Genomic DNA, 22,629 nt, shown 5'->3' with positions numbered 1-22,629 from the left:
AAACATTGTTCTGAGGTGGAAGATGAGACCTGGCACTACTGCACCTCAAAATGGCAGAATGAGAAGCACATATCACAGGTACAGATGAACAGAATATCTGATATCACATTAATTTCTCAGAATTGTAAATGTTGTTATCGGAGGAGAAAAAATGCCCAGTTCCTTTGAACACAGCTAGACCATAGCAACACATTCCAGGGCAGGCAGTGGAGATTAGAGGGAATAAGCATGCAACACTTTGTGGTCTTAGCGGTACAGCAGAAAGGATTACTTGTCATTTTATATAGCGGAACAGCAAATGCTGACAACAGGTTTAAAGAATATCTCAAACTTTTCAAGTGCATTATGATCACATATAGAACACATCATTGCATTTGAAAAGGAAAAGGATGTTTTCAAAAACATATTTACGGAGCTCATATGACACCAACATTACACACTGTAACAACTCACTTGAAATCCTCTCATTCCCTTTAAAGAAAGGGATAATGCTCTTTTTCACTTTGTCAATGTCATCATTGTGCCTCTCTTTCCAAGCTTAGCGTACGCATCTTAGTAACAATGAACACATCCACAGGGATTGCAGACTCAGTTGTGGTCACTGGAGATTTAGACAAGGCCTGGGGCCTTGAGCTGGAATGCATCCAGACCAAGAAGTGTTAAAAATCCTCTACAGAGAACACTGTACCTTGGAGAGAGGGTCACAAAAACTACACACTGGACAAAACAGCCAAGTAGACAAACACAAAGCCTCTTTCTCTTTGCTGCAACCTGCACATAAAGCAGTTTTACTGCTTCCATGAGATTTTTGAAGAAGCTTTACCAAGCTTCCTTCTATCATGATAATTGTACACAATAAATATCATCTTAAACCCATTTGAGGGCAAAAAAATTGTGACCGAGTTATGACTTCCTTCAAAAGTTCTTCTCATAGCATGTTTAGCAAGTGAGAAAAAAACTTTATTAACACCATTTCAAGTGATGCTTTTTCCCAGCAACTGTTCATTTATTCCTCTCTGCCCCTGCACACAGGCTCATGTCAGCTAAGCCGAACTCTGGGTGAGAATGCTGGGATTTCTGAACCTGGAAGCAGATAATCAGGTTTATGCTAAAAGGTTAGGAGCTGTGTTTCTGGTTGGGTGAGGTAATCCAAGGAGGTAAAAGGGAAGTTTAGGACTGCCCCTTTCCCCCTTCTCTAAAATAACAGAGGCAGTGAGTTCATGGATGAGGTCAGGCTGTCCATAGCCGTCCCTGCTGTGCCCCAATAATCCAGTATCTCCCTGTCTCTGACCTGTCTCTGTGTCCACAGACCCCCGATGAGATGGATAATCTGGTGATGAGCACCTGTGGTGCAACAATGGGAAGATCTGAGTTGTTTTCTTGTTTTTTTCAAGAAGAGAGAGTCAGTGGAAATCAGAAAATGTGAATTGAATGTTTGAGCTGATTTAGTTGCTCAACTACTTTTATGATGAAATCACTCCACCTCTCATAAGAATTACTGTACTATCAATCCACTTCAGTTTTCCATTGAAAACCAATGTATTGATCAATCACTTCACAAAATACAGTATATGATCAAAGAAGAGGGCTACTGACAGAACATCTATCTTGATTTCCAGTAACTCTATCAGCTACAAGAACTGGCAGTACAATATAAAGCATATGCTGGGTGACTTTCTATCATGTCATTCAGCGCTACAAATGATGGGCTGATGTTTGAAATCCAATGAGTTTAAACTTTTTATGTTCCTTTTTGCATCTCTTGCATTTTAAACACAGACCCTCGGTTATCTACAAGGACTTTCCTCCCCTCCCTGAATGCTACAGCACCATTTCCTTCTGAATCAGTATCAGTTATGACTCTGAGTGTGTGTGGGTGTGTTTCAGTATGCAACTACATGATTGCATGTTTGATATTTGACGTACTTTCCGTCGGCGAGGTTGAGAGTAGGAAACAGGGGATAGTCCTCTGGGGCTGGTTTGCCAGTCTGATCCTCATACAGGAAGACAGGTGAACGTCCCACTTCCACGCCCAGCTGCTGGACCCCCTGCTCGTTGTAAATGGACAGCAGGAAAGACTGGAGGCCAGATTTGGGGCGCACTGTGGTCAGGATGGAGAAGTCCTCAGGAAAAACACTTCCTGAAAAGATAAGAGGAAGGGCAGAAAAGACAGGTGAATGGGCTAGAGTTATTGTGACAAAGGACACTCCCAACATGTGTGACCAATAAAACTTTTGGATACTTCCCATATACTTTAAATGCAACTAGGCCACATCCTATCACTGAAGTACATAACATTCTAATGATGAGATCTACAGTCATTACATAAAAACTTTTACATCTCTTCATTTAAACCCTGTGTAAAGTGGAAAAATACAAGGCATACTTAATTTACTTTTCTGTGTGTGAGACATCTATAACAGTGTTTTGAATACAACAGCATCATAAATCATTGTGAGTCTGGCTCGAAGAAACAAGTTACATGAAGAGAATTGCTGCAAAGGTTCTGTGCCTTGTGTGTTTAGGCTGGATCATTGTCTAAAAGGTTTTGTAGATCCCAAAAAACTTGTCCTCAGTCTTGTTTCTTATTGCAACCATTGACAGTACAGAGCTGAAACACAATTAGCTGGAAAATCCACTTTTGAAACACACTAAGTACACATGCTAGTTGAACAAGGTTAGGCTGAGTGGTTGGTCTTACCAGGGAATAACTGCGTGGTGGGGGCACTGATCTGGACCTGCTTAGCAACTCTGTAAGCTGAGTCTGGCTTTGATGCTCTTCGGTTTGTGCAAAATCCTGATGTTTTCGTCACTCCTTCAGGGTAATTTTGAAATTCTAATACATTTAGGACATCCACTGGTTCTGCTGTTCAGGAAGCAAATAAAACATCAGTTAGGCCATAGTACTGTTGGCAGCATTTGGTGAGGGTGTGTTTCGTTTATTAGTTTGATCAAGACATGGATGATGGATGACAACATTAAATGCATATTGTATCAAAGTACTTTAAGTTAGTCATATGGTAGGCTTTCAACATTTTAACATTGCGTCCTCGTCTCATTTTAGTAAATAAATACAGTGCAGTGATAGAACCCCTGCATGATTCATATTACATTAAATATTAATTAACATTTCATTAATAAGTTAAATTCTGTGCATATTCAAATTCAGTTGGTCACAGCTCAGAAAGAACGGGGAAGATTAACCCAACACTTCGCTCATCTTGGTCATCCCATATAGTACTGATGGTATTTCCCCGGCGTTATCAAAATGACATTAGGTATGCCATAGATACTATTTACCCTATGCTCACCGGAGGTCACTTTATCAACATCAAACATAATTTGATGTTTGACATTTTACACAACAATATTTATGAGAACTGAGCAACATGTGTTTAAAGTTAAGACAGTGTGACTCTACAGGCTCACTGAACAGCCAATGTCTCCATCAGGGCCAAACAATGAGCATAATGAACAATGTGCAAACAGAGATCTAGTTCTCTAACACCTGGATAGGTTTACCTTGATAAGGCTCACCAGAGGCTCTCTGGGTTTCCCATTCTATTCAATCTGATGCACTTTACATAAAGGAGCCTGTGTGTTGTGATGGTGTCCACAGAGACCCACGGGAAGGCCTTTTAATTCTGCTCTGGCCTCTTGATCAAAACACCCTCTTAGACTAAAGCGTTAGCTTGGAGGACGTGATTGTGTGTGTGTGTGTGTGTGTGTGTGCAAAGTGTTGCAGTATAATGACCCTCTGTTACACTTCAGTGTCATAAAATCATGCTCACTTCACTCCACTGAGCACACTAATATCTGATTAATACGGCCAACACAATGGCAGACTGTTCATTGTCACTAATCTGTTTTTGTAGGGTAAATAAGCAAGATGTCTGAAAGCATCAGCAAGTCATTTCTGGCGGCTCTAAAGCTACTGTTTTGGTTAGCATGTAGAGGTCAGAGCACTCTAAAAGTTTCTTAAATCTTTTCATACAAGGGGATCTTAAAATATGTCTGATGTTGCTCCAAACACTCTCTGCTTAACATTTCAGCTATGGCAGGTAAAAGAAAATTACAAGCCTGTTTTATTCTGTTCAGAAAGGCATTTGGTCCTTGTGTCAACATGAATCCCACTGAATATGAAGGTACCATAAGCACTGCTCATACAAATGGTTTGTACAAGATCACCAGATAGTCACTTCTGATTAAACTGCCGTTTTGGTCATACTACTCAGATGAATGCACTTCATAATCAAGGCAAAGAGAACTGGTAAACTTCAGCTCTGAACTGTACTCAGTCCAATCAGCTCAGAATAAGTTGGTGTCCTCACTGTCAACCCAGCACAATCCAACTCTTTCTCATTTCAACAGAGAACACAGAAGAAATTGTATCAAGACATCAGCAAACTGTTGCTCTGTACGAACAGTAAAGTCAACTTGGCCTTTTTTTGTAGCTTGTCAGGCTGAACTTACTTTGCAGAGTGAACTGAGGACCTTATTGCGAGATCCTGCAGAGTTGCTCTCAGGACTCATATGTTCCAGATGTGGCAATTTGGCCAGGCTATGACCCTCACACAGAGGTGCTGAGAAAACGTAAATACTGGCCAATCCATTAAGGTGGCCAAATGAGTGTGCACAGGTTTTAAAAGAGTGCATCTGATGAGCTGGTGTGAGTTTGCCCTCAGGGCTAAGCAAACAGGCCACCTAGCTACCAGTAGAACTCAGGTGGCATGGAAGGACAGACCTTCCTAAGTCTGGAGGAGAAAGAAAATTCTATCCAAGCCTTAACACAGTCAAGACTGCCTCTGTTGCTACTGGATCATCCAAATATTATTATGCAAATTGCAGAAGCATAAAAGAGAAGGAGGAGCAGTATGACACATTGCCATAAAACATAGATTGACTAATTTGGTATCATCTCTGTCATGTTCACAGGTGATGTAACCAGTGTGTTCCAAGAGATAACATAACGCCGTTCTCAGGGCAGAGACGAAAAACAGCCTCAGTTCATCCTTTAACATTTATCATGTAGCAGGCCTACGCAAGACGTGCATTCTGATATCATAAACCCCCTGCTGCCATGTCATCTTCTGCTTTTACATCTTTACAGAAAATTGGCTGGTAAACAGAGGAGGACCCTTTCACCTGCAGCTCCCTGAGACTCTAATAATATCTTCAGCCAGAATGTCTCTCTCTCCATATACCCCCCACCCCCAACCCTCTCTCTCCTTCCTTTAAGTTCCACCATGCTGCCGGCTAAAACAAGACGGCTTTATACTGGTGTCATTCCAAGGAAACTTCACAGAGACCTACCCAATTTTTCAAAGCATCTCCCTTAACCCCCAGCTCCAACCACCCCTTCAATTTACTCTCATTAACTGTTTTCACTGTAACCCTCTATATGAATATCAGAGCATGTTATCACACAATGTTTTAAAACTTTCAAGAAACGTCATAGAAAAAGGGATTCCTTGAAAACTACTGTGATCATCCCCATTTCAGAATTTGGTGGAATTTGAGTTTGAATTTGCAGCTAAAGTGCAATGGAAGAAAAGCTTGATCCAACAGTGACTATAAATATGTGACAGCTTCAGCAGGACAAATGTCCAGCAAGGAGCTGATTAGCTGATGTTCCTGGTTGAGCACATTAGGGAGAGGACTCTGAAATGCTAGCTTTGTCTGCTGGAATGCACATCTGAGCCTGCGCCCCGGGGGCTGAGAAAACGTGTCTGTACACTGCTAGGTGGAGAGGGCACCCTGCAGAAACAGCCTCGACTGCCATAAAGAGCACAGAAGACTCTGACTGAGACCCTGGAACACAGAGCCTACAGCACATTACTTAAGATTTAAAAAGATGCATGAGTTGATGAGCTTGGAAAGGTGAGATTTCCAATGTGAAGTACAATTCCAGTGTGGTATCTTCTGAGCAGCTTGTAATCTTACCAGGCAACAAACAACTGTAAAAAGGGTCATGAGAAGTGGATAAATGAATAAAAAGTGACATAAAATTATCTGTGAAACATAAACTATAACTGCAGTGAAACTACATTAACAGCAACTTTTTGTGATTTCTTGCTTTAACTTCCCTATTAATTTGGTTAAAAGGTTGAGACATCTAACCAGCAACAATAAATCCTTACAGATTTGTCTATAGGATGAGATGTGAGGCCTGTGTAATCTGAACCCTGTGACTTGTGGCCATTATGGCTGCAGGCTAGGCCCATATGCAGGCCTGCTCTTTGAAGGCTCTGAAATCATAGGGAAGTGCAACAAGGACCATCATCAAATAACTGCTCAGTACTTAGAGGGGAAACATTCCCACCACTCACACAACACAGCAATGTCCTGCAGTTGACCAAACATCTAAGCGCAAAGTTGAGGGGAAGAGATGGGCACTGGGGAAGGAGGAGTTTGGGGGTTTAGGTGGGGGGGGGGGGGGGGGGGGGGGGGCGGCGGCGGGGGGGGGGGGGGGGGGGGGGGGGGGGCCTTGGGCTTCAGTGTGGACCAGGGCACTGTGGAGATAGGGTGAACCTGCCTCACCACTTAGCCTCCTCTAGACAAACTTGGGCTTTGCGCTCTGCACTGACAGGTTTGAGATCCACTGAGGCCTTTGCAAAAGTGTACTTCACAGCTACATATTTATTATCAGACTAAAGCTGCATGCCTCATAACCTTCAAAAAATAATCTATGGACAGACCTCCTCCTCAGGTGAAGGATTATATGCACTGCATTCATTTACGAAGAGACTGCTTCTATCTCAGTGAACTGACAACCAGGTCAACATAAAAAAAATCGAATTCACAGCAAAACTCAGTATCACAGAACTCAACATCCCTTCAGCCTGAAAATATGAGTAACACCATGGTTTCAGTGCAGTTGAACATCTGTAAATTACATGTAGGCTAACCCAGTGTCCGACAGAAGTCCAGGGTCATCTGTCTGAAACCCCCCCCTGCTAAGCGTGTCCACATCCACCCAGCGGACCACAGGTCAAACGAAGAGCTTCTTCTCAGCCGAGGAGACTCTCAAAGAGCGGGGAGCGCTGCTTGTCGTCTTTAGCTCAGAAAAGCACATACCAGCGGTTTAGGATGAATTTCATCGGGCGGATACTTTCAATTCAAGCGTAAAAGTAGGTAGTTAAATTGTGTGTTAATGAATACAGTGTTTTGACCAACAAACTATGTGAACCCCAAGCAATAAGCCCCTGAGAGCATGTACGGTCTAATCTGCCTCTGGAACAGGCTTTAACCTTCCACTTCACTGCAGCAGTGAACAGGGACTAGTTTTACTGTTCCCTACGCGTGCTGTTTGGAATCATACAGGTAGGCGATGATCTAGCTTTAATATTACCTAACTACGGGGGAAAAATACATGTATAATTGACTATGAAGCAATGATGACGTTATGTCCAGGTAAATCAGTTAATGCCCCCATTCTCCATCATCAGTTACCGAGTTTTCCTGCCGGTCGCCGCTCTGTCCCCTTTCAGCCAGATAAAGTTCATTAGAGAAGCTTGGTCCCTAATATTCTTACCTGCTCTGACATTAGCAGCTTGTAGAACCAGGATTAAAGTGATGAATGCGGGTACAGTGGGATCCATAAGCCACCTTTTCGTTTTCCACCTTGTGGACCACCTTTGCATCTCCATAGCCGAGCGCCCACAAGTGAATCAAACTTTGGGGCGACTTCAGGTGATTTTTAATGACGTCCCTTCCACAATTCCAGTGATGATGGAAACTGTCCTACAAAAAAGCCATATGTGACGAGTTTTAGCCTCTTCTCTCAGCCACAACGAGGCCCCCGATCCTCCTTCCCAGTGCCCAGCCTTCACAGTGAAGGTAGTCGGGCTTTAACCTAAACGCACAGAGTGCAGTCGGTACACTTGGTGCGTCCACGGACAGGAGGGCTGGGCAAGCTCCACAAACCAGAGCCACGATTACAAGGGGATGACAAGGAAACCAGCCACCGATTAGCAAATCACGGGGCTGGAAATTCTCCTTCGGGTCCACCCATTAGCTTTGTAATGCGCCCCCAAGTCCGTCCCAAGTGCGTCTGAGGAAAGAGCAGAAAAAATAAAACAGGGGCAAAGATGGTAAAGGCCTGGGGATGATGAAATGGCAGAATGGTGCACACAGGGTGTCTCTATAATATTGATATTGATCCTATTTAGTTTAATATTCTTATGTCACATGAGCTGGTGCAGATAACTGGTGTTATTTATAGCTTAGGCACTATTTAATGATCAGAATGATTTTCAAGAAATGTTGTAGCATAGCTTGTTCTTCTTCCTTAGTCACAATAAAACATACACTTTAATCAGTTCATTGAAAGAAAAATTTAACCTCAACAAATTCAGAATCATAGCCCCCTATGATTTAGGCCTACCACACGCAGAGCAGATCAGAGTCAAACAGAGTATATAGGCTACAAACATACATGTGATATATACAAATAGAATATGAGAAAAACATGATGCTGAGTTCAATAGCTTGAAGAAGTGTTGTGTGAGGAAATCAGAACCATTCAGTTCTGTACCACAGTGCTGGGTCTGCTATTATCCAGGGATTTGAGTGTTAGTATTAATTCTCATTATCTGTTAACATTCCAAACAATAATGCAAATGTAATGCAAATAGGTACTTTCACCAGATCTCGACACCTATGGAAGATTTTGGAGGAAGGTATTTCATCCCTCTAGTTGATTTCAAGTATACTCTAGGTCCTGAATTGAAGTTGTTATGGTTACTCATGGTCACCCATCCATGTACTAAATGCACTGGAGAAATATCAAAAATTGTTTAAAATGTTTATATCATGCAAGTTGGCTTTCTATGAGCAGATGATGTATTAAAATGAAGGATCCTCCCTAAATGCAGTTTCAGAAAAATACCCACACAGACATTTGATTTGCTAATTTTATTGTTCATTTTTGATATGACTACACCTTACTGTGAATTAGTTTCTCATTTAAACTCCAAATAAAAATATATGTTTCCTTCACTATAATCTATCTGCACTGAGAACACTTGGAGTGAGATAACTCCACTTGCTCACCATGGTTTCCCCTGTTCAAGAGTTTTCTGCTACTGTGTGAATATCTAGAAACAACACATAAAGGGCCAGTTGACCGAAATGCACTTTTGGACAACCATAAATAGTGATTGCAGGGGCATGGTCTTTTAGAGGCATGGTTCACTCCAAAGGACATTCAGCTCCCTGTATCTCTAGGCTCACTCCAGTGAAAGCATGGATCCTGACCAGTCTGTGTCTCATATTTCCAAGCCTGCCAGACTCAGCCTGTTTCCAGCCATACTGTATCAGATGCGCCACCTGGATGCCCAGCGGCAGAAAGAAAAGCTATTTCTCTGAGATTAACTGAATGTAGAGAAGGTTTCATGGTTCAGAAAGCATGAGCAGTCATTCCCAAAGTGGGCTCCAGTGTCCTCCGTGGGTTCTTGTGGAGGTCCATCAAAATGAATAAAAGCTGTCTTTACATTTTTATTCACAGGAAATATTCCCATTAAAGGATTAAGAAGTGTCTTTGACTTTCCTTGACTTATTCTGTTCATAAAACAATTGGCAGTCAAAGGAGATATTAGTAATGTCAAGGCCGTCAGTAATGAGTGATGCCACTGAAAGATGCTAGGCAGCAGCAGATGGTAGCCTCAGGAACAGTGAGGCACATGTATGATTTGAAGTCTGCTGGTTTTATTTCCTGTCAGATGTGGGAAATCTAGACAATGAGCAAAGCACATCCCCCCTTCATTGAAGAAATGCTGCCAGTACACTCCTAACCAAATAAACCAAAATTCCTGTTAGAGGTGCATTGTCACTAACTGAAGACAACTATTGCAGTTGTTCATTGCGAACAGTTTTAGGCAGTTTTCAAGTTTATAATCTGTTGGGTGAAACATCACAGACTGATTCTGCTGAGTCAGCAGAGTATGTAAGTGTAGTACTTTCAGGTTTAACAGCAGCAGTTACAGCTGTGTTACCTCCAGCAGTAGCAACAGTTTCTGCTTCAGTACGTGAGCATGTAAAATGATAACTGTCACAGTAATGTATTGCATAGTGGATATATTTGACTCATATTGAACAGTTTCAGGAATTAAGTTCTGTGACAATCAGTCAGGTCTGAACAGCAATGATCTGTGACCATTAACAATTTATAACTATGTATAAAATGTGAAAATCTGTATCTAAAACACACAGTCTGTCTCAAATAGATTACTGGCAACATGTGCATGTAATTGTTATCAGCTGTGACTGTAATAACAATCAGCCTTTGTCCAGAATTGTTACTGTCTCCACTAATGAGATGGCCCTAAAACCAACAGATAACCAAGCCAAATAATTGCTGCCAGACAAGTGATGAATAATCTCTTTGCCATGCAGCCTACTCTCTTTTACTATTGCAGCAGTTACAAGTGATTGTGCACAGTAACTTGTCATTGGTGGGCAGTTCCATTACTTAAGATCATTCTTTAAATCCTAGATGAAAACATAAGACATAAAACCATGTATCAAGTCTTCGATTCCACCTGAGTTTTTGAGTTGTTGGGACAGGCATATTTATTCTTCCTGTCCCACTTTGACAGTTTCTAAGTCCTGATGTGGGAGATGTTTGATAGTTTTAAAAAGTCAGATAATAATATATCAGTCGATATTACTTTTCCATAATCATCACAATCCTTAGTTTTTTTCTTCTTTTTTTTGAACTTATTACGACCAAGAACTGTACCGGACAGAACATTTTACAGTTGAAAAATACACCCGTCACTAGTCACTAGGTTGACAAACTGCAGAATGGTGACAATGTTTCAAAACACATCTTTGGCATGTCTGTACTTCAGTTTCTTGTTTATCAGTGGACATACTGTACATCGGCCAAAACCAATATATCTGCAATGATTTAAGAATCAGGCTCCTCTTCAAACTACTTTCTTTAAGAGTGAAAACTGAAGGAAACCAGCTCTTACTGTGAAATAACAAATCCTCATACATATTAATGCCCCAGTTTTTGGCAGTCTCTCTGTGTTGTCTGTATGGACAGGTCAGGACTGAAACCAAGTAAAAATCTGCTAAAGGGCTGAGTAGTGAGACAGATAGGTCAGATAACTACATATTAGGAAAATAGTTTGTGTTATTGGTGTACAGGAGGTGGACTCAATATTGTTACCCACTAACTTGCCAGAAATAGTGAAAAACCAGTAAAATAACAACTCAAGAAAATGAAAATTAGCTAGCTGTCGCTGTTTGGTTATTCCATAAAGTCCTACATCATAGTCAGGATTCTACAGCAATTAAAAACACTTGTCGACAGAGTAGCCATTTGGCAAAAACTTTTTAACATTTAGCATTTTAACAAAAAGAAAGGACCTGGATTCAAAACCTGTTAATGTTTATTGGGTATCATACAAGCAGAAATGTTAAAATGAGAAGAGTTCTTTTCCTTGCCACGAGTTTTACCTGACATGTTACTGAAACACAAGTACTTTTCACAGGCACACTCAAGCCAACTACCAGCCACTGTCTGTCACTGTTTACACACACACAGGAGAGTATAAAGAGCTCTTTCATCACACTCACTCTAGTCCTCTACAGGCAAGAAAAAGTTCCCTCAATTCACCAACATTATTTTTGGCTTCCACCATATTTCATAAGAATAAATAGACTTTATATTTATGTATGACTTGGTAAGTTTAGTCATCGTGGGACTGAAACTCTTTTATTAGAAGCCTAACCCAGTTTTTAGTAATTTGAGGTAATCTGTGGAATTGTTCGAAGGTTTCCATGCCAAGGTTTTGGGTTTTTGGGGATACAGCCTATTTTTGTCATTCAAAAGGAATCTTTCTTGTTATACACTGCACCCTGCCAGTGACAACCTTGTATTTTCAATGTGGTCTACCATGAAGAACACGAGAATTAACACCTGGCTAAATGTTGTCTCCATTTTCAGAGGGCTCATGCAGAACCAAGACATATAGTTGGTGTCAGTGGAACTGGCTTATCTTGTGTAGATTAACATACAGAAATATGACATCAGTGGTGCTACAGTATGCATCCCCTGCATCCCTGATGCAAGGAACAGAGATCTAACTTACCTGTGGTATCAGACCACCATGCTTAATTTACAAAACCACTTCCATTTATAAGTTACATATAATTTACAACAGTCATTATTGTACTGCAGTCTGTGGCTATAAAGCATGTGCCGGTTTTGGGTCACATGGCATATTCCCTGATTTCATAAATCTCTTCCAAATACTTGGTTCCTGTCTAATACATTCTTTAGTATTTCACCTGTTTCCAATTTTTTATGGTTGCATGTGACCTTAATCACCAGAAAAAGCAAATGATGAAAACACAAATCATTTCTTCAATGTTAATTAATGTGTGATTTAGAGTGCAGTGCCCTTAAATGATTACTCAAACAATTAGATCTAAAATGCATGTAGTTTGTACATGGAAAAGCTTCTCCAAGCAGGTCTCTGTTGTTCACACTGACTGAAACCCACTGGTCTGTCTCTACCATGCAGATAAAAAAATGTGTCATGAACTACAGTCAGCCTGGCCTGGGTTACAGGTGTTTGTAATCAGAAACAGCCTGATATTACAGCCCATGAGAAGAAGGGAGCAGCAGTCTTGCAGCCAGACATGCAACAAGCCATTTAACTGTCTCAGAGAGTCAGGAATGTCCTTCTGTCTGAGTGGCATCTAAAGTGATGGCTTCAACTGATAAAAGTATCATTTGAAGGCTGCTCTGATGCTCCTATGTGAGATGGTTGATAATTACTGCTTTACTAATGCTGTTTGAGGTACAGTGTGCCACATTGTGGAAAAATAGTACTTGGCTTCCAGATCTCTGTCTCAAGTCTTTCTCAAAAAAACGGATAAAATCAATCTTTTTAGAATCAGAATCAGAATCAGAATCAGAATCAGTTTTATTGCCAAGTATGTTTCCACATACAAGGAATTTGTTCTGGTGATTGGTGCAATTGGAGGTTCTTGGAGGTTCTTGTAAACAACAGGTTTACACAGTTTTAGTTTCTGCCTGTATGTGGGAATCAGGTGGACCATGACATGGTCAGAGTGGCCCAGTGCAGCCCGGGGGACGGCGTGATAAGCACCACTGATTGTGGTGTAACAGTGGTCCAGAGTGTTCCCCTCTCTGGTCGGGCAATTAACAAACTGTCTGTATTTGGGCAGTTCATGACTGAGGTTATCTTTGTTAGAGTCACCAAGGACAATAACTAAGGAGTCCGGGTTGGTCCGCTCCACACACAGTATCTGCTGTGGCCTGTGGTGGGATGTAAACACCGACCAGGATGAATGAGGTGAACTCACGGGGGGAGTAGAAGGGCCTTCAGTTTATGATGAAAGTTTCCAGGTCAGGAGAACAGTGCTGCAGGATCTAGATTTAGATCTAGAATTTAGCCATTCAATCTTGTTAGAAGAACTTCACTTTGTCCTCAAAAATCTCAGTCTGCCACAATAAAATATTTTTTATGCGGCAACTTTCAGCCATGACATAAAAATTTGTTTATGTGAAGTTGATATGAGTGTGATAGCTTCATGGACAGTTTGACTGCTACACCAATTTCCCTCCAATAATATAACCATTTATCGCACACTCTGCACAGCTCTGCTTTAAGCCAATCATGAAAGAGCTGGAGGTAAAGCTGTATATTTGCACCACCTGGCCAGGGTGGATCTCCAATAAGCCCTCAGGACAAAAATGTAGAGTTAGGAGAGTTGCATGAACCTTGGTATGTGAGGCTGCAGCTGTAAAAAAAACAGACAACAGACATATTCTGCAGTAAATATACTGTACACTCTCTGTCACACCATCATTATTACAGTTGGAAAGGTGAAAGTTAGAGGTCTACACTAAGAGAATAACATGTTCTGACATTGATCTTGTATAGTTGGATGTAGAAGACAAGTTTAGTGAAAGTCATGGAAGAATTAGCTTAGGTGGCCAAATGCCAGCTGTTGACTCCAGCAGGGGTGCAGAAAACAGGGATTCACCCTGGCTGAATGGGAAGATAGAGGGTGGGTGGCCTCAACTAGCTCCCTCTCTCTCTCTCTCTCTGTGTGTGTGTGTGTGTGTATTGGTGGACTGGGACATTTATAAAAGCAACAAACCTCTTGATAGGTCAGTAACAGAGCCATCTATCATGACTCCTGCACAGGCAGATTCATGACTCAACCAGAAACTGGGCCTAAGCTCTCACACCAGCAGCAAACAATAGCTGTGGTGGAACTTCAAACTGACTCAAGCTTTAAACAGCTCTGACAATAAATTATCAATTAGCTTGGTAGAAATGTTTAAAATCATAGACAAGCTCACATGTCAATAAATATGACTGGATAGTGTTTTGACAATTTCAAATTTACAGCATGGCTATTAGGTGCATATGCAAGTATTGACCACACACATTAGATGCTGGGCTCCATGACAAATATAGGACGTATGGTGTGAAATATTTTTTATACACTGACTCCTGTTATAAAGCAGTTTTAACACTCAAGGTGCATTAGCAACAAACATGTCATTAATATAGAGCTGAGGTTTGCTCTTCTTAGCTGGCTTCTGGTTTGCTCTGTGGGCAGTAGAAGTCAGACCTCATTCACAAAGCTCCTTTTCATACGTGTCTGTGTCCCCCTCCCACCCTGTACCTGAGTTGTTGAGGACTGTCTGGGAACAGCATGCAGTGCACACCCACAGGGGTGGCATTGACATACTGTGGCCTCCAAATGGAAGCCCATAACGCAGGATTTGTAGACTGGCTGAATGATGCATTGAAGGAGTTGTACTGTATGTCACTATTTATATAAAAAATGACAGAGTGTGTTGGGTGTCTGATGTGGTGGAGTTTTGGATGAATGTTTGATGAAAGTCTGACAGTGTCATATGATTGTATATATGACTGCATTTGAGTATTACCAAAATGTTTTCATTATCTCATGGTCTTTGTTCCTGCACTCTCACAAGACCCCTCCAGTTATGTCTGGTGCTGCAGCTCCTATACTGTATCTTACATGGTAATCCATTTCCACCACACAGCTCCTAATCCTCCTGATTCAAAGTCTTTTTTTCTTTTTTTTTTTGTAGATCCGTTGCAAAATAAAACAAAAAAAAAAGCACAAAAGCCCTAGTTTATACAATTGCAGTTATACAAGAGGCCAAATAGAGTATATAATTCTGGGTTGGGCTGTTTCCCATTGTAAGTGTGTATAAATGCAAAGCAAAGCCATTATATTGCCCAGTATACACTCCTGGAATTTTCTGGTGTCACAGTGCTCTGAAAATGCAATTCATACATGTTAGGAAAGTGAGATGTATTTCCTAATGTGTAATTGCATCAATAAGTAGAAAAGCTATAAGCATAAACTCTGACATGTGCCAAAAAATAGGTAGACACATTTGCTCAAATAACCCTATAAATTATTCAGTGCTAAGATGTGCCACAAAATGTGTTCATATACACCACATGAAATAACAAAGACAGGTCACTTTGAGTTGCTCTACTTATTTTTAGAGAGAGACAGAAACATTTCAACTACATAGCTCTGACTCTGACTTCCTCTTCTTTCCTCATATTTTTTGGGAACAGGTCACAAACAAACAACAAACCTTGACTCTGAAAAAGGATTATGTTGATCTGGCAACTGCTAAGAATGAAAATAAGTTGCTGTTTATCAGCTGATTCTAAAGTGTGGGATGTTGTAATCCCTAGAGGTACTTGAATGCACCAAACATTTCCATGCACCAATGACACATTTTTGACAAGGAGTAAAAGTGACAGAGTTTTCACTGTGATCGATCACCCACTGGATGTAAGGCAGCTTACACGTCTTTGCACGTTGGTGCTCATACCACACAGTCATGATTTGTAAGCAGTGGCTGCTACTAAGATAAGAAAAATTCATTGGTTCAACAGGTTTTGTGATTCATCACTCTGCACCTACAACACACTTTTGAAAAGGAAAAGTGATGTATATTAAATGAATATTTAGGATAAACAAGCAGAAACACTGGCTGCAGAAAAACTTTGACTAAAAAGCAGTAAAGGACTATTCTATACTGCCTTGCTTGAGTGCATAAGCAGTGTGTGGGAATCTCCTTTGTTATATATATATATATATATATATATATATGTCTCTGTGTGTGTGTGTGTGTGTGTGTGTGTGTGTGTGTGTGTGTGTGTGTGAGAGAGAGAGAGTGACTTCTGCTGCTGGTGGTCTCTTAATCAAAACAATAACAAAAGATGGCGTTGGATGATGTCATGAAATAGCATGGAATCATGGGTGTTGTTTCCTTAGCTACCATTGCCGTAAGCTTCTCCTGGGTTTAATTTCTTCAGTGTCAGTGGTTCAGGAGGTTTTTACCTGGAGCTGAATTATCTGCAGGGGTCTCCTCCTCTCAACGATGAACAGACCCGCTGAATACAACCAATAAAAGCACTGAAAGCAGTTTCCCATTTAAAGTTGGTGTTTTGCCGATGCTGTACAGCGAACACAGGACATCATCTGTTAATCTAACTAACTAACTGCTAATTTATGAACCAGATGTTTGGGAGGTTTTAACCGGCAGCTGATTTATCCACAGAGGTGTGCTTTTGTTCGTAATAAATGTACCAGGGGATTAAAATTGGTTGAAACAGCAAAGAAAATCTGTGATTCACTGGTGCTGTACGTTGGACACAGGACATCAGGGAAGAGTTCGAAGCTAAAACGGCTGATCTGCTAACTTATGAACCAGATGTTCAGGAGCTTTTTACTGACAGCTGAATTATTCATAGAGGTGTCTTCCCCCCATGACAAATGGACAAAGGGATTAAAACTGGTAGAAACAGTGAATAAAGAAGTGATTTGCCGATGATTTACACAACGTCTTGGAATGGCTGGAGACTCCTTATTGTTGTTTCTTTGTTAACTTATGAACCAGACATTCAGGAGCTGCTGATCCACCAAGCAGGCAAGTCCCAGCCGGGACTCTGCTACATGTCATTCCCCTTCTCTATGGCAGTCTTTACTAGTTTTTACTGGCAGCCGATCAGCAGAGGTGTCCTCCTTTCCATAACAAACAGACAAGGGAATAAAAGAAACATGAATAAAGCAGTTTCACTTTAGAAATCTGTGATTTACTGACACAGGGCAGTTGATGCATGGACATCCATGAGTGGATGGGACCTGAGTTGCCATTTGCCTGACTATTTTCTCTGATAACTTAAGATCCAGATGTCCGATGACTAAAATCCTTCATCTGATTAAATTATATAGTTGAAAATGACCAAGATGTAAATAATTGTATCTTAAAATGTAGAATAAAGGACATAAGGACATAACTCAAAAAATATATAACATAGGTCTAGTCATTTTAAGACAATATGAATGTGGAAAAGTACATATTATAACTTTTATGTATCACTTATGTAAAAAAGAAAATAGAAACACATGTTTTTAAGTTATGAGTAAGCAGAATAGACAATGCTCCAGTTATTAACATCATCTTTACAGAATCCATTGAACTTAAGAAAGTTTTCCCCAAGCTTTATCACATGAAAACTCACAAGCTTATTTGGTGGTCGTAAGTTGGTTTTTAAATCTCAGTTTTAAGTGCATGTGAACAAACTCCAAGAAAATTCCTGGTTGTGAGATCAGGTCTGGTTTTTGCCATGAAAATCATTGCCTCACTGTTGGAACTACATGGACCAACAGAAAAAAGGATTGGGTATCATGCTGCTGTTGAGTACAGCTGCCCTGTTTGATCTTTGACCCCTTAAGTAGTTTGGTGAAGAGGTCACAGCGAAGCTCAAGACAAGTCATGTAGCACTCACCTACAGCCAGAGCTGCTTGTTTTGTGTTGCTTGTGTAAAACAGCCACTCCAGCTTCCAGCACAGACCCTTGGTGTTCAGGTACGCCGGGAAAAGCACGTGGGGACATTTCAGCTGTTATTTTTTTTACTTTACCCATAATTAGCAGATGTACTAAAGATGTAAACTGATAATAGTTTACCACAGCACAACTTAAGCAAACAGATGATAGTACATCAAAACTAGGACTTAAAGGACTTAAAGAAAATATTCTAATGACTGCAATCCATACTGTGATCCTTAATGTTTTTGGTTACTCCTGCATTTGAAAGGTGAAAACCCTTTTGGCTTCACTCCTCAATGCAATGGAGCCATTTGCTTTTGCTTTGTCCACGTGCTGCAGCACTTTATCGATGCTTAATTGTGCCTTGAGACTGTTCATTGACCAGCTAACAGTCTGCTACTGGGTGAAAGATAAAAATGAAAACAACTGATAATCAGTAAGTTAGATGTCTTAACTGTTTGCTCACGTTAATAATCTTAAGGAAAATAATCTTAAGGAGAATGAACTGTTACAATTACAATCCTTAAAAACCTCTCAACAGTTGGCCCACAATGCAACAGATTTGGCCAAGTTTTGTGCCATGAGTTGCGACAACCGGATTAGCACTGTTAACAATTTTTAGGGGTGTGTGTAGTTCTCAGAAACATGCCATTTCCAGTGGTCATGTAGTTTAATTGAGTGACACTTCCATTCCTCACAAAGTAGCCATTGTTGACTGTTTATAGTTGAACATTTTTGCTGTCACTGTCAATGATGGAAGAAATTCAGACCCTGAAAGGAAACAAAAGTGATTACAACTCCATTTTAGGCAAAAGTCACTTTCAGTAAGTCCTTTCAGTACCTTTTTCAAATAAATGTACAAAAGTTGTATCAGCAAAATGTAATTGAATTACCAAAAGTAAATATACTAATTATTTACAGAATGGTCCTTTAAAAAATCTTATTACCATTTAGGTTACTATCTTACTGGACTATTATTACTAATGTGTAGGCAGCATTTTAATGCTGTAGATGGTTGAGATGGAACTAATTTTAACCACTTTATATTCTGTTGGTCGGTTTATATCAACACATTGTCTTTTATAAACCCATCAAATGATTGGTATGTAAAACCCTAATCTTAAAGTAACTTGTAACTATAGTTGCTAAATAAATGTAGTGGATTAAACAGTTCAATGTTTTCTCTTTATGTAGCAGACATAAAAAGTAGCAGAAAATGGATACACCTGCACTGGCCACATTAAAGTATCATCAGGATCTAGCAAACTTACAACTGTTGACTTAATTACAAATATGAGTGGCTGCACGTTTCAGACCTTCTATAATTAAAGAACTGCAGCCAGCCAGGAGAGGCGGTTGAGACTAGCAGGCGAGACATGGGAAGTGGTGGGAATCTTAATGTAAGATTCTTAAATCCTCCCCACTTTATAATGGTAGGATTGTCCTTAAATGGCTTTTAACTCTAACCTTGGTGTATTACAAACCTCTCTATGTTACTTGCATAATACTTTGTGGATTGTGGATGTCACTACAGGCCGCAGGTGGCTGTGGGAAAAGAGTACAAGAAAGGAAGAGCTAAGGTATGAACCTATTTGAGGCTTAACAGTGAGGCTAAAGCAAGAAATGGTGACATTAGGAGAACAGGTTACCTGGATGGTGTACACTCAGTTGGCAGTTTATTAGGAACACCTGATGATCAGTCTTTGTTGAAACAGTTTCAGACACGTTTGATTCAACTGTGTGATCATTTTGAAGAATGTAGTTTGTGGCGCAGCTGAACTGAATTGCATTATGTAGGCAGGTGTTCCTGTTACTGTGTGCACACCCTTCAAATCAATGAGGGTAGGTTAAACAACACGTCTCTCTGTATTCCGCACTGAAGTTTAACAGCAACACAGATTACAGGACTATTGGATTAGACTGAATTATCTTGAGCTAAATGTACCTAATAAACTGACAAGTAGGTGAATATTAGCAGTGGTGTGAGTGGGGCTTTGTCTGGAATCACTTAGAGATGTGAATGGTCTCTGTGGGTATGTTTTGTGGCTTGCTCATATGATGTCAGAGCAATGTGGAGTTTTTCTTTTCTTTCTGGTTAGTAGTTCTCACCCAGAACCCAAACAACAACCTAAAAACCAAAACTGTTGCATGCACACAACCACTGCTGTTAAGCCATCTCTTAGTCAGACCAACTTCAAAGGATCTATAATGTCCCCAGAAAATATCATTTCTGCTGAAGACAAGTGAAGGATGCCTGCTTCATTCCATCTGTGTGCCTCCATTCACCATGTAGTCCAGTCAAACACAGGGAGGTGCCTGTGTATTAGAGAGGTAATTATTGGTTTGTAGAGCGCTATCTGGATGAACTGGTGGATTGGGGTGATGTGGAGAGATGAAACATCGAACAGCATGGTGGTAATATTGTAAAATTGTGATGAAGGGATCTTAGAACTGAAATAGAACAGCTGTGTTGTAGCGTACATTTTGGTTTCTGTGATGAAAATAGAGATCTTACTTGCTAACTTTATTAATTGGAAATGCTACAGGTCTAAGGATGAATGTGTTTGCTGTGTATTTTCACTGACAGGAAGTAAAAATACACCACTTATCAGAAGATGAATCCTAATGACTTTGTTGATTTGGAATATCAGATGGTTGCCATGAAATTTGATTGATGATTCCCAAACGATGACTCCCAGTGACTTGGGGGATCCCCACACTTTTTGTGCTACTTGAGGTTGAAATTTGGGACTTTTAGTGAAATATGTCAGCATCTGTAGGATGAACTGCCATATTGAATTGTAATAAGTTTGGCGATCCCCTGACTTTTCATCGATTATCCTCCCCAGTTCAATATTTTAATTTCAAAATTTTTACATCTTACATCCTAAATACCAACAAAACGAATGTCATTCCCTCCCAGCCTCTGCTGTACTTTGTGTATGGTGCTGACAGGCAAAAATTAACATTATAACCATGACCTGCTAAAATTGTCAGTGTGAGTTGTTAGGATGCTGATGTTGACATTTAGCTTAAAGCAGCACTGTGCACAAGTAAAGACTCACAGAGCTGCTAACATGGCGTTAACACTTAATCTTGATAAAACAAGAGAACCTGGTAAATCTTTAAGGAGAAATTGAAGGTTGATAGAAAAGTTCCCTCTTGATTTCCCTTCATATGTACTGTGCTTAGTTATCTGAGATATGTCATATTCCAGCCTATATAAGTGAGTGAATCATACTGACAGTAATTGGGTAGTACTTGTGAAAAACCAAAGACCATCATGTCAAAGCCCTCTGTGTTGTCCTTAACCCTCGGAATAGACTGAGGACATGTAATGGTATCAAAACAAGCTGTTGAGTAGTGAGGAAATATTTGAGGTGACATTTTACTGTGCATGTAATTTATGTTACATGTACACATTCATAGTGTGGACTAATAATTTACAGAGTAGAGGTCTGTGGTGTCTTGGATAATGAAAATCATCTGTCATGTTCAACATTTTGTTTTCATTTGCAGGACAGTAAATAGATAAACTGCAGAGTGTCTTCAGAGCAGAGCTGTCTGAGTGGCACTCCTTCAAACAACTTCATGCCTTTGGGGTGAATTTTGGACCTGCACTCTCACTAATGTCACTCATCCTGTAACTTTGACCCTGAGCCATTACTCTGCAGATCCTTAGATGGTATCTCTCTGTGGTCGCTGGTTTTCACTGTTGAGGTCTGCAGGCAACATTCCTTGCATTCTGCCTCATCCCTGAATTCCTGACCTCCCCTCACCCTTGGCAGTCTCCTTCCACATTGGGTGACACCCAGCACACTTCTTACCTTTTTCCACTGATCCTGCTCCTATGTGGTCATGAAGAGTGCAGATAAGTTAACATGTAAATTGTTTAAGCCTGTCCAATGGGAGTGTGGGCCCTCATTACCATTAACTATAGAGAACAGTTAAGAGCAGGAGTGTGTGCACTGGTCAGACATAAATAATCACTCCATTTAGAAGTTTGTTTACATGGATCCTAAAATGGAGGAATTTGGTGCTTGGTTCACCTGTAGAATTACAGATTACGGATACAGTTATCTTCAAACTCAGTTTCACATTCAAAGCAAGAATAATTTGCAAGTCGCAGCTGTACTTGTGAGACTGTATTACCTTTAGCAGCAAAATGTAGCTTGAAGCAATGTCTTTAATGAGGGTAGCTGCTGGCCACATCATTTTGGGATGTCTGCTGTCTGGTGTATATTTTGTGCATACTTGGGTTGATGCTGAACGTACGTATCATGTAAAACAAACAGGCTGAACTTGGCCATTTCCTCTACATCACCATCTATCAAATGCTTTCTGGGAGGTGCTGATTAAACAGAGACTAACCACAATTTGTATTATTTCTGACTTAGCCTCGACTCCTGAGAATTAGAGGTGAGTTCGGTACCTGAATCCACCACATGCCATGATTATCAACCTCTGTCATATCCAGAACATACAGCTTTAGATATGCACAGAACATCTCCCTCTTCTAAGCAGTGTTTAGGTTTAAGGCACAAAGGATCTTTTATTCCCTTATGGGTTTGAGGGACCTGAAATGAATGAAATTAGTATAAATAGATAAATAAATAAATAAATTTGGAAATAAATAATTAAATACATAAATTAAAGGGACAAACCCTTACTATTTTCCTTAAAGGAGAGTTGCAGTATAGCCCCGTGAGAGGCACCTCTCTCTGTGTGTACTGTGTACTGGC

The 22,629-nt window shown here is 40.4% G+C and overlaps 1 protein-coding gene across 10 annotated transcripts in view; it reads right to left on the bottom strand.

Annotated features, from left to right (window-relative positions):
- col11a1a (collagen, type XI, alpha 1a) overlaps positions 1-7,855 on the bottom strand; it is a 75,526-nt gene extending 67,671 nt beyond the window's left edge. For 7 of the 10 annotated variants that reach the window (XM_071485859.1, XM_071485856.1, XM_071485861.1 and 4 more), the window contains exons 1-3: positions 7,535-7,852; positions 2,702-2,866; positions 1,927-2,140 (exon numbers count right to left, since the gene is read on the bottom strand). In XM_071485859.1, coding sequence (XP_071341960.1) covers positions 1,927-2,140; positions 2,702-2,866; positions 7,535-7,649 — 494 coding nt within the window. In that variant the 5' untranslated portion in view covers positions 7,650-7,852. Of the gene's footprint in view, positions 1-1,926; positions 2,141-2,701; positions 2,867-7,534 lie in introns of all 10 variants that reach the window. The other 3 variants (XM_071485865.1, XM_071485857.1, XM_071485864.1) reach the window with 2 other exon arrangements.
- Positions 7,856-22,629: the final 14,774 nt, after the last annotated feature.

The sequence above is a fragment of the Trachinotus anak genome, unplaced genomic scaffold (assembly GCF_046630095.1).
Source record: "Trachinotus anak isolate AG129_WGS33_773 ecotype Australia unplaced genomic scaffold, CSIRO_AGI_Tana_v1 ptg000009l, whole genome shotgun sequence".
In the NCBI taxonomy this organism is placed as follows: Eukaryota; Metazoa; Chordata; class Actinopteri; order Carangiformes; family Carangidae; genus Trachinotus; species Trachinotus anak.
Note: the sequence above shows the minus strand (reverse complement) of the source record. Positions and strands in the feature narration are given on the sequence as shown.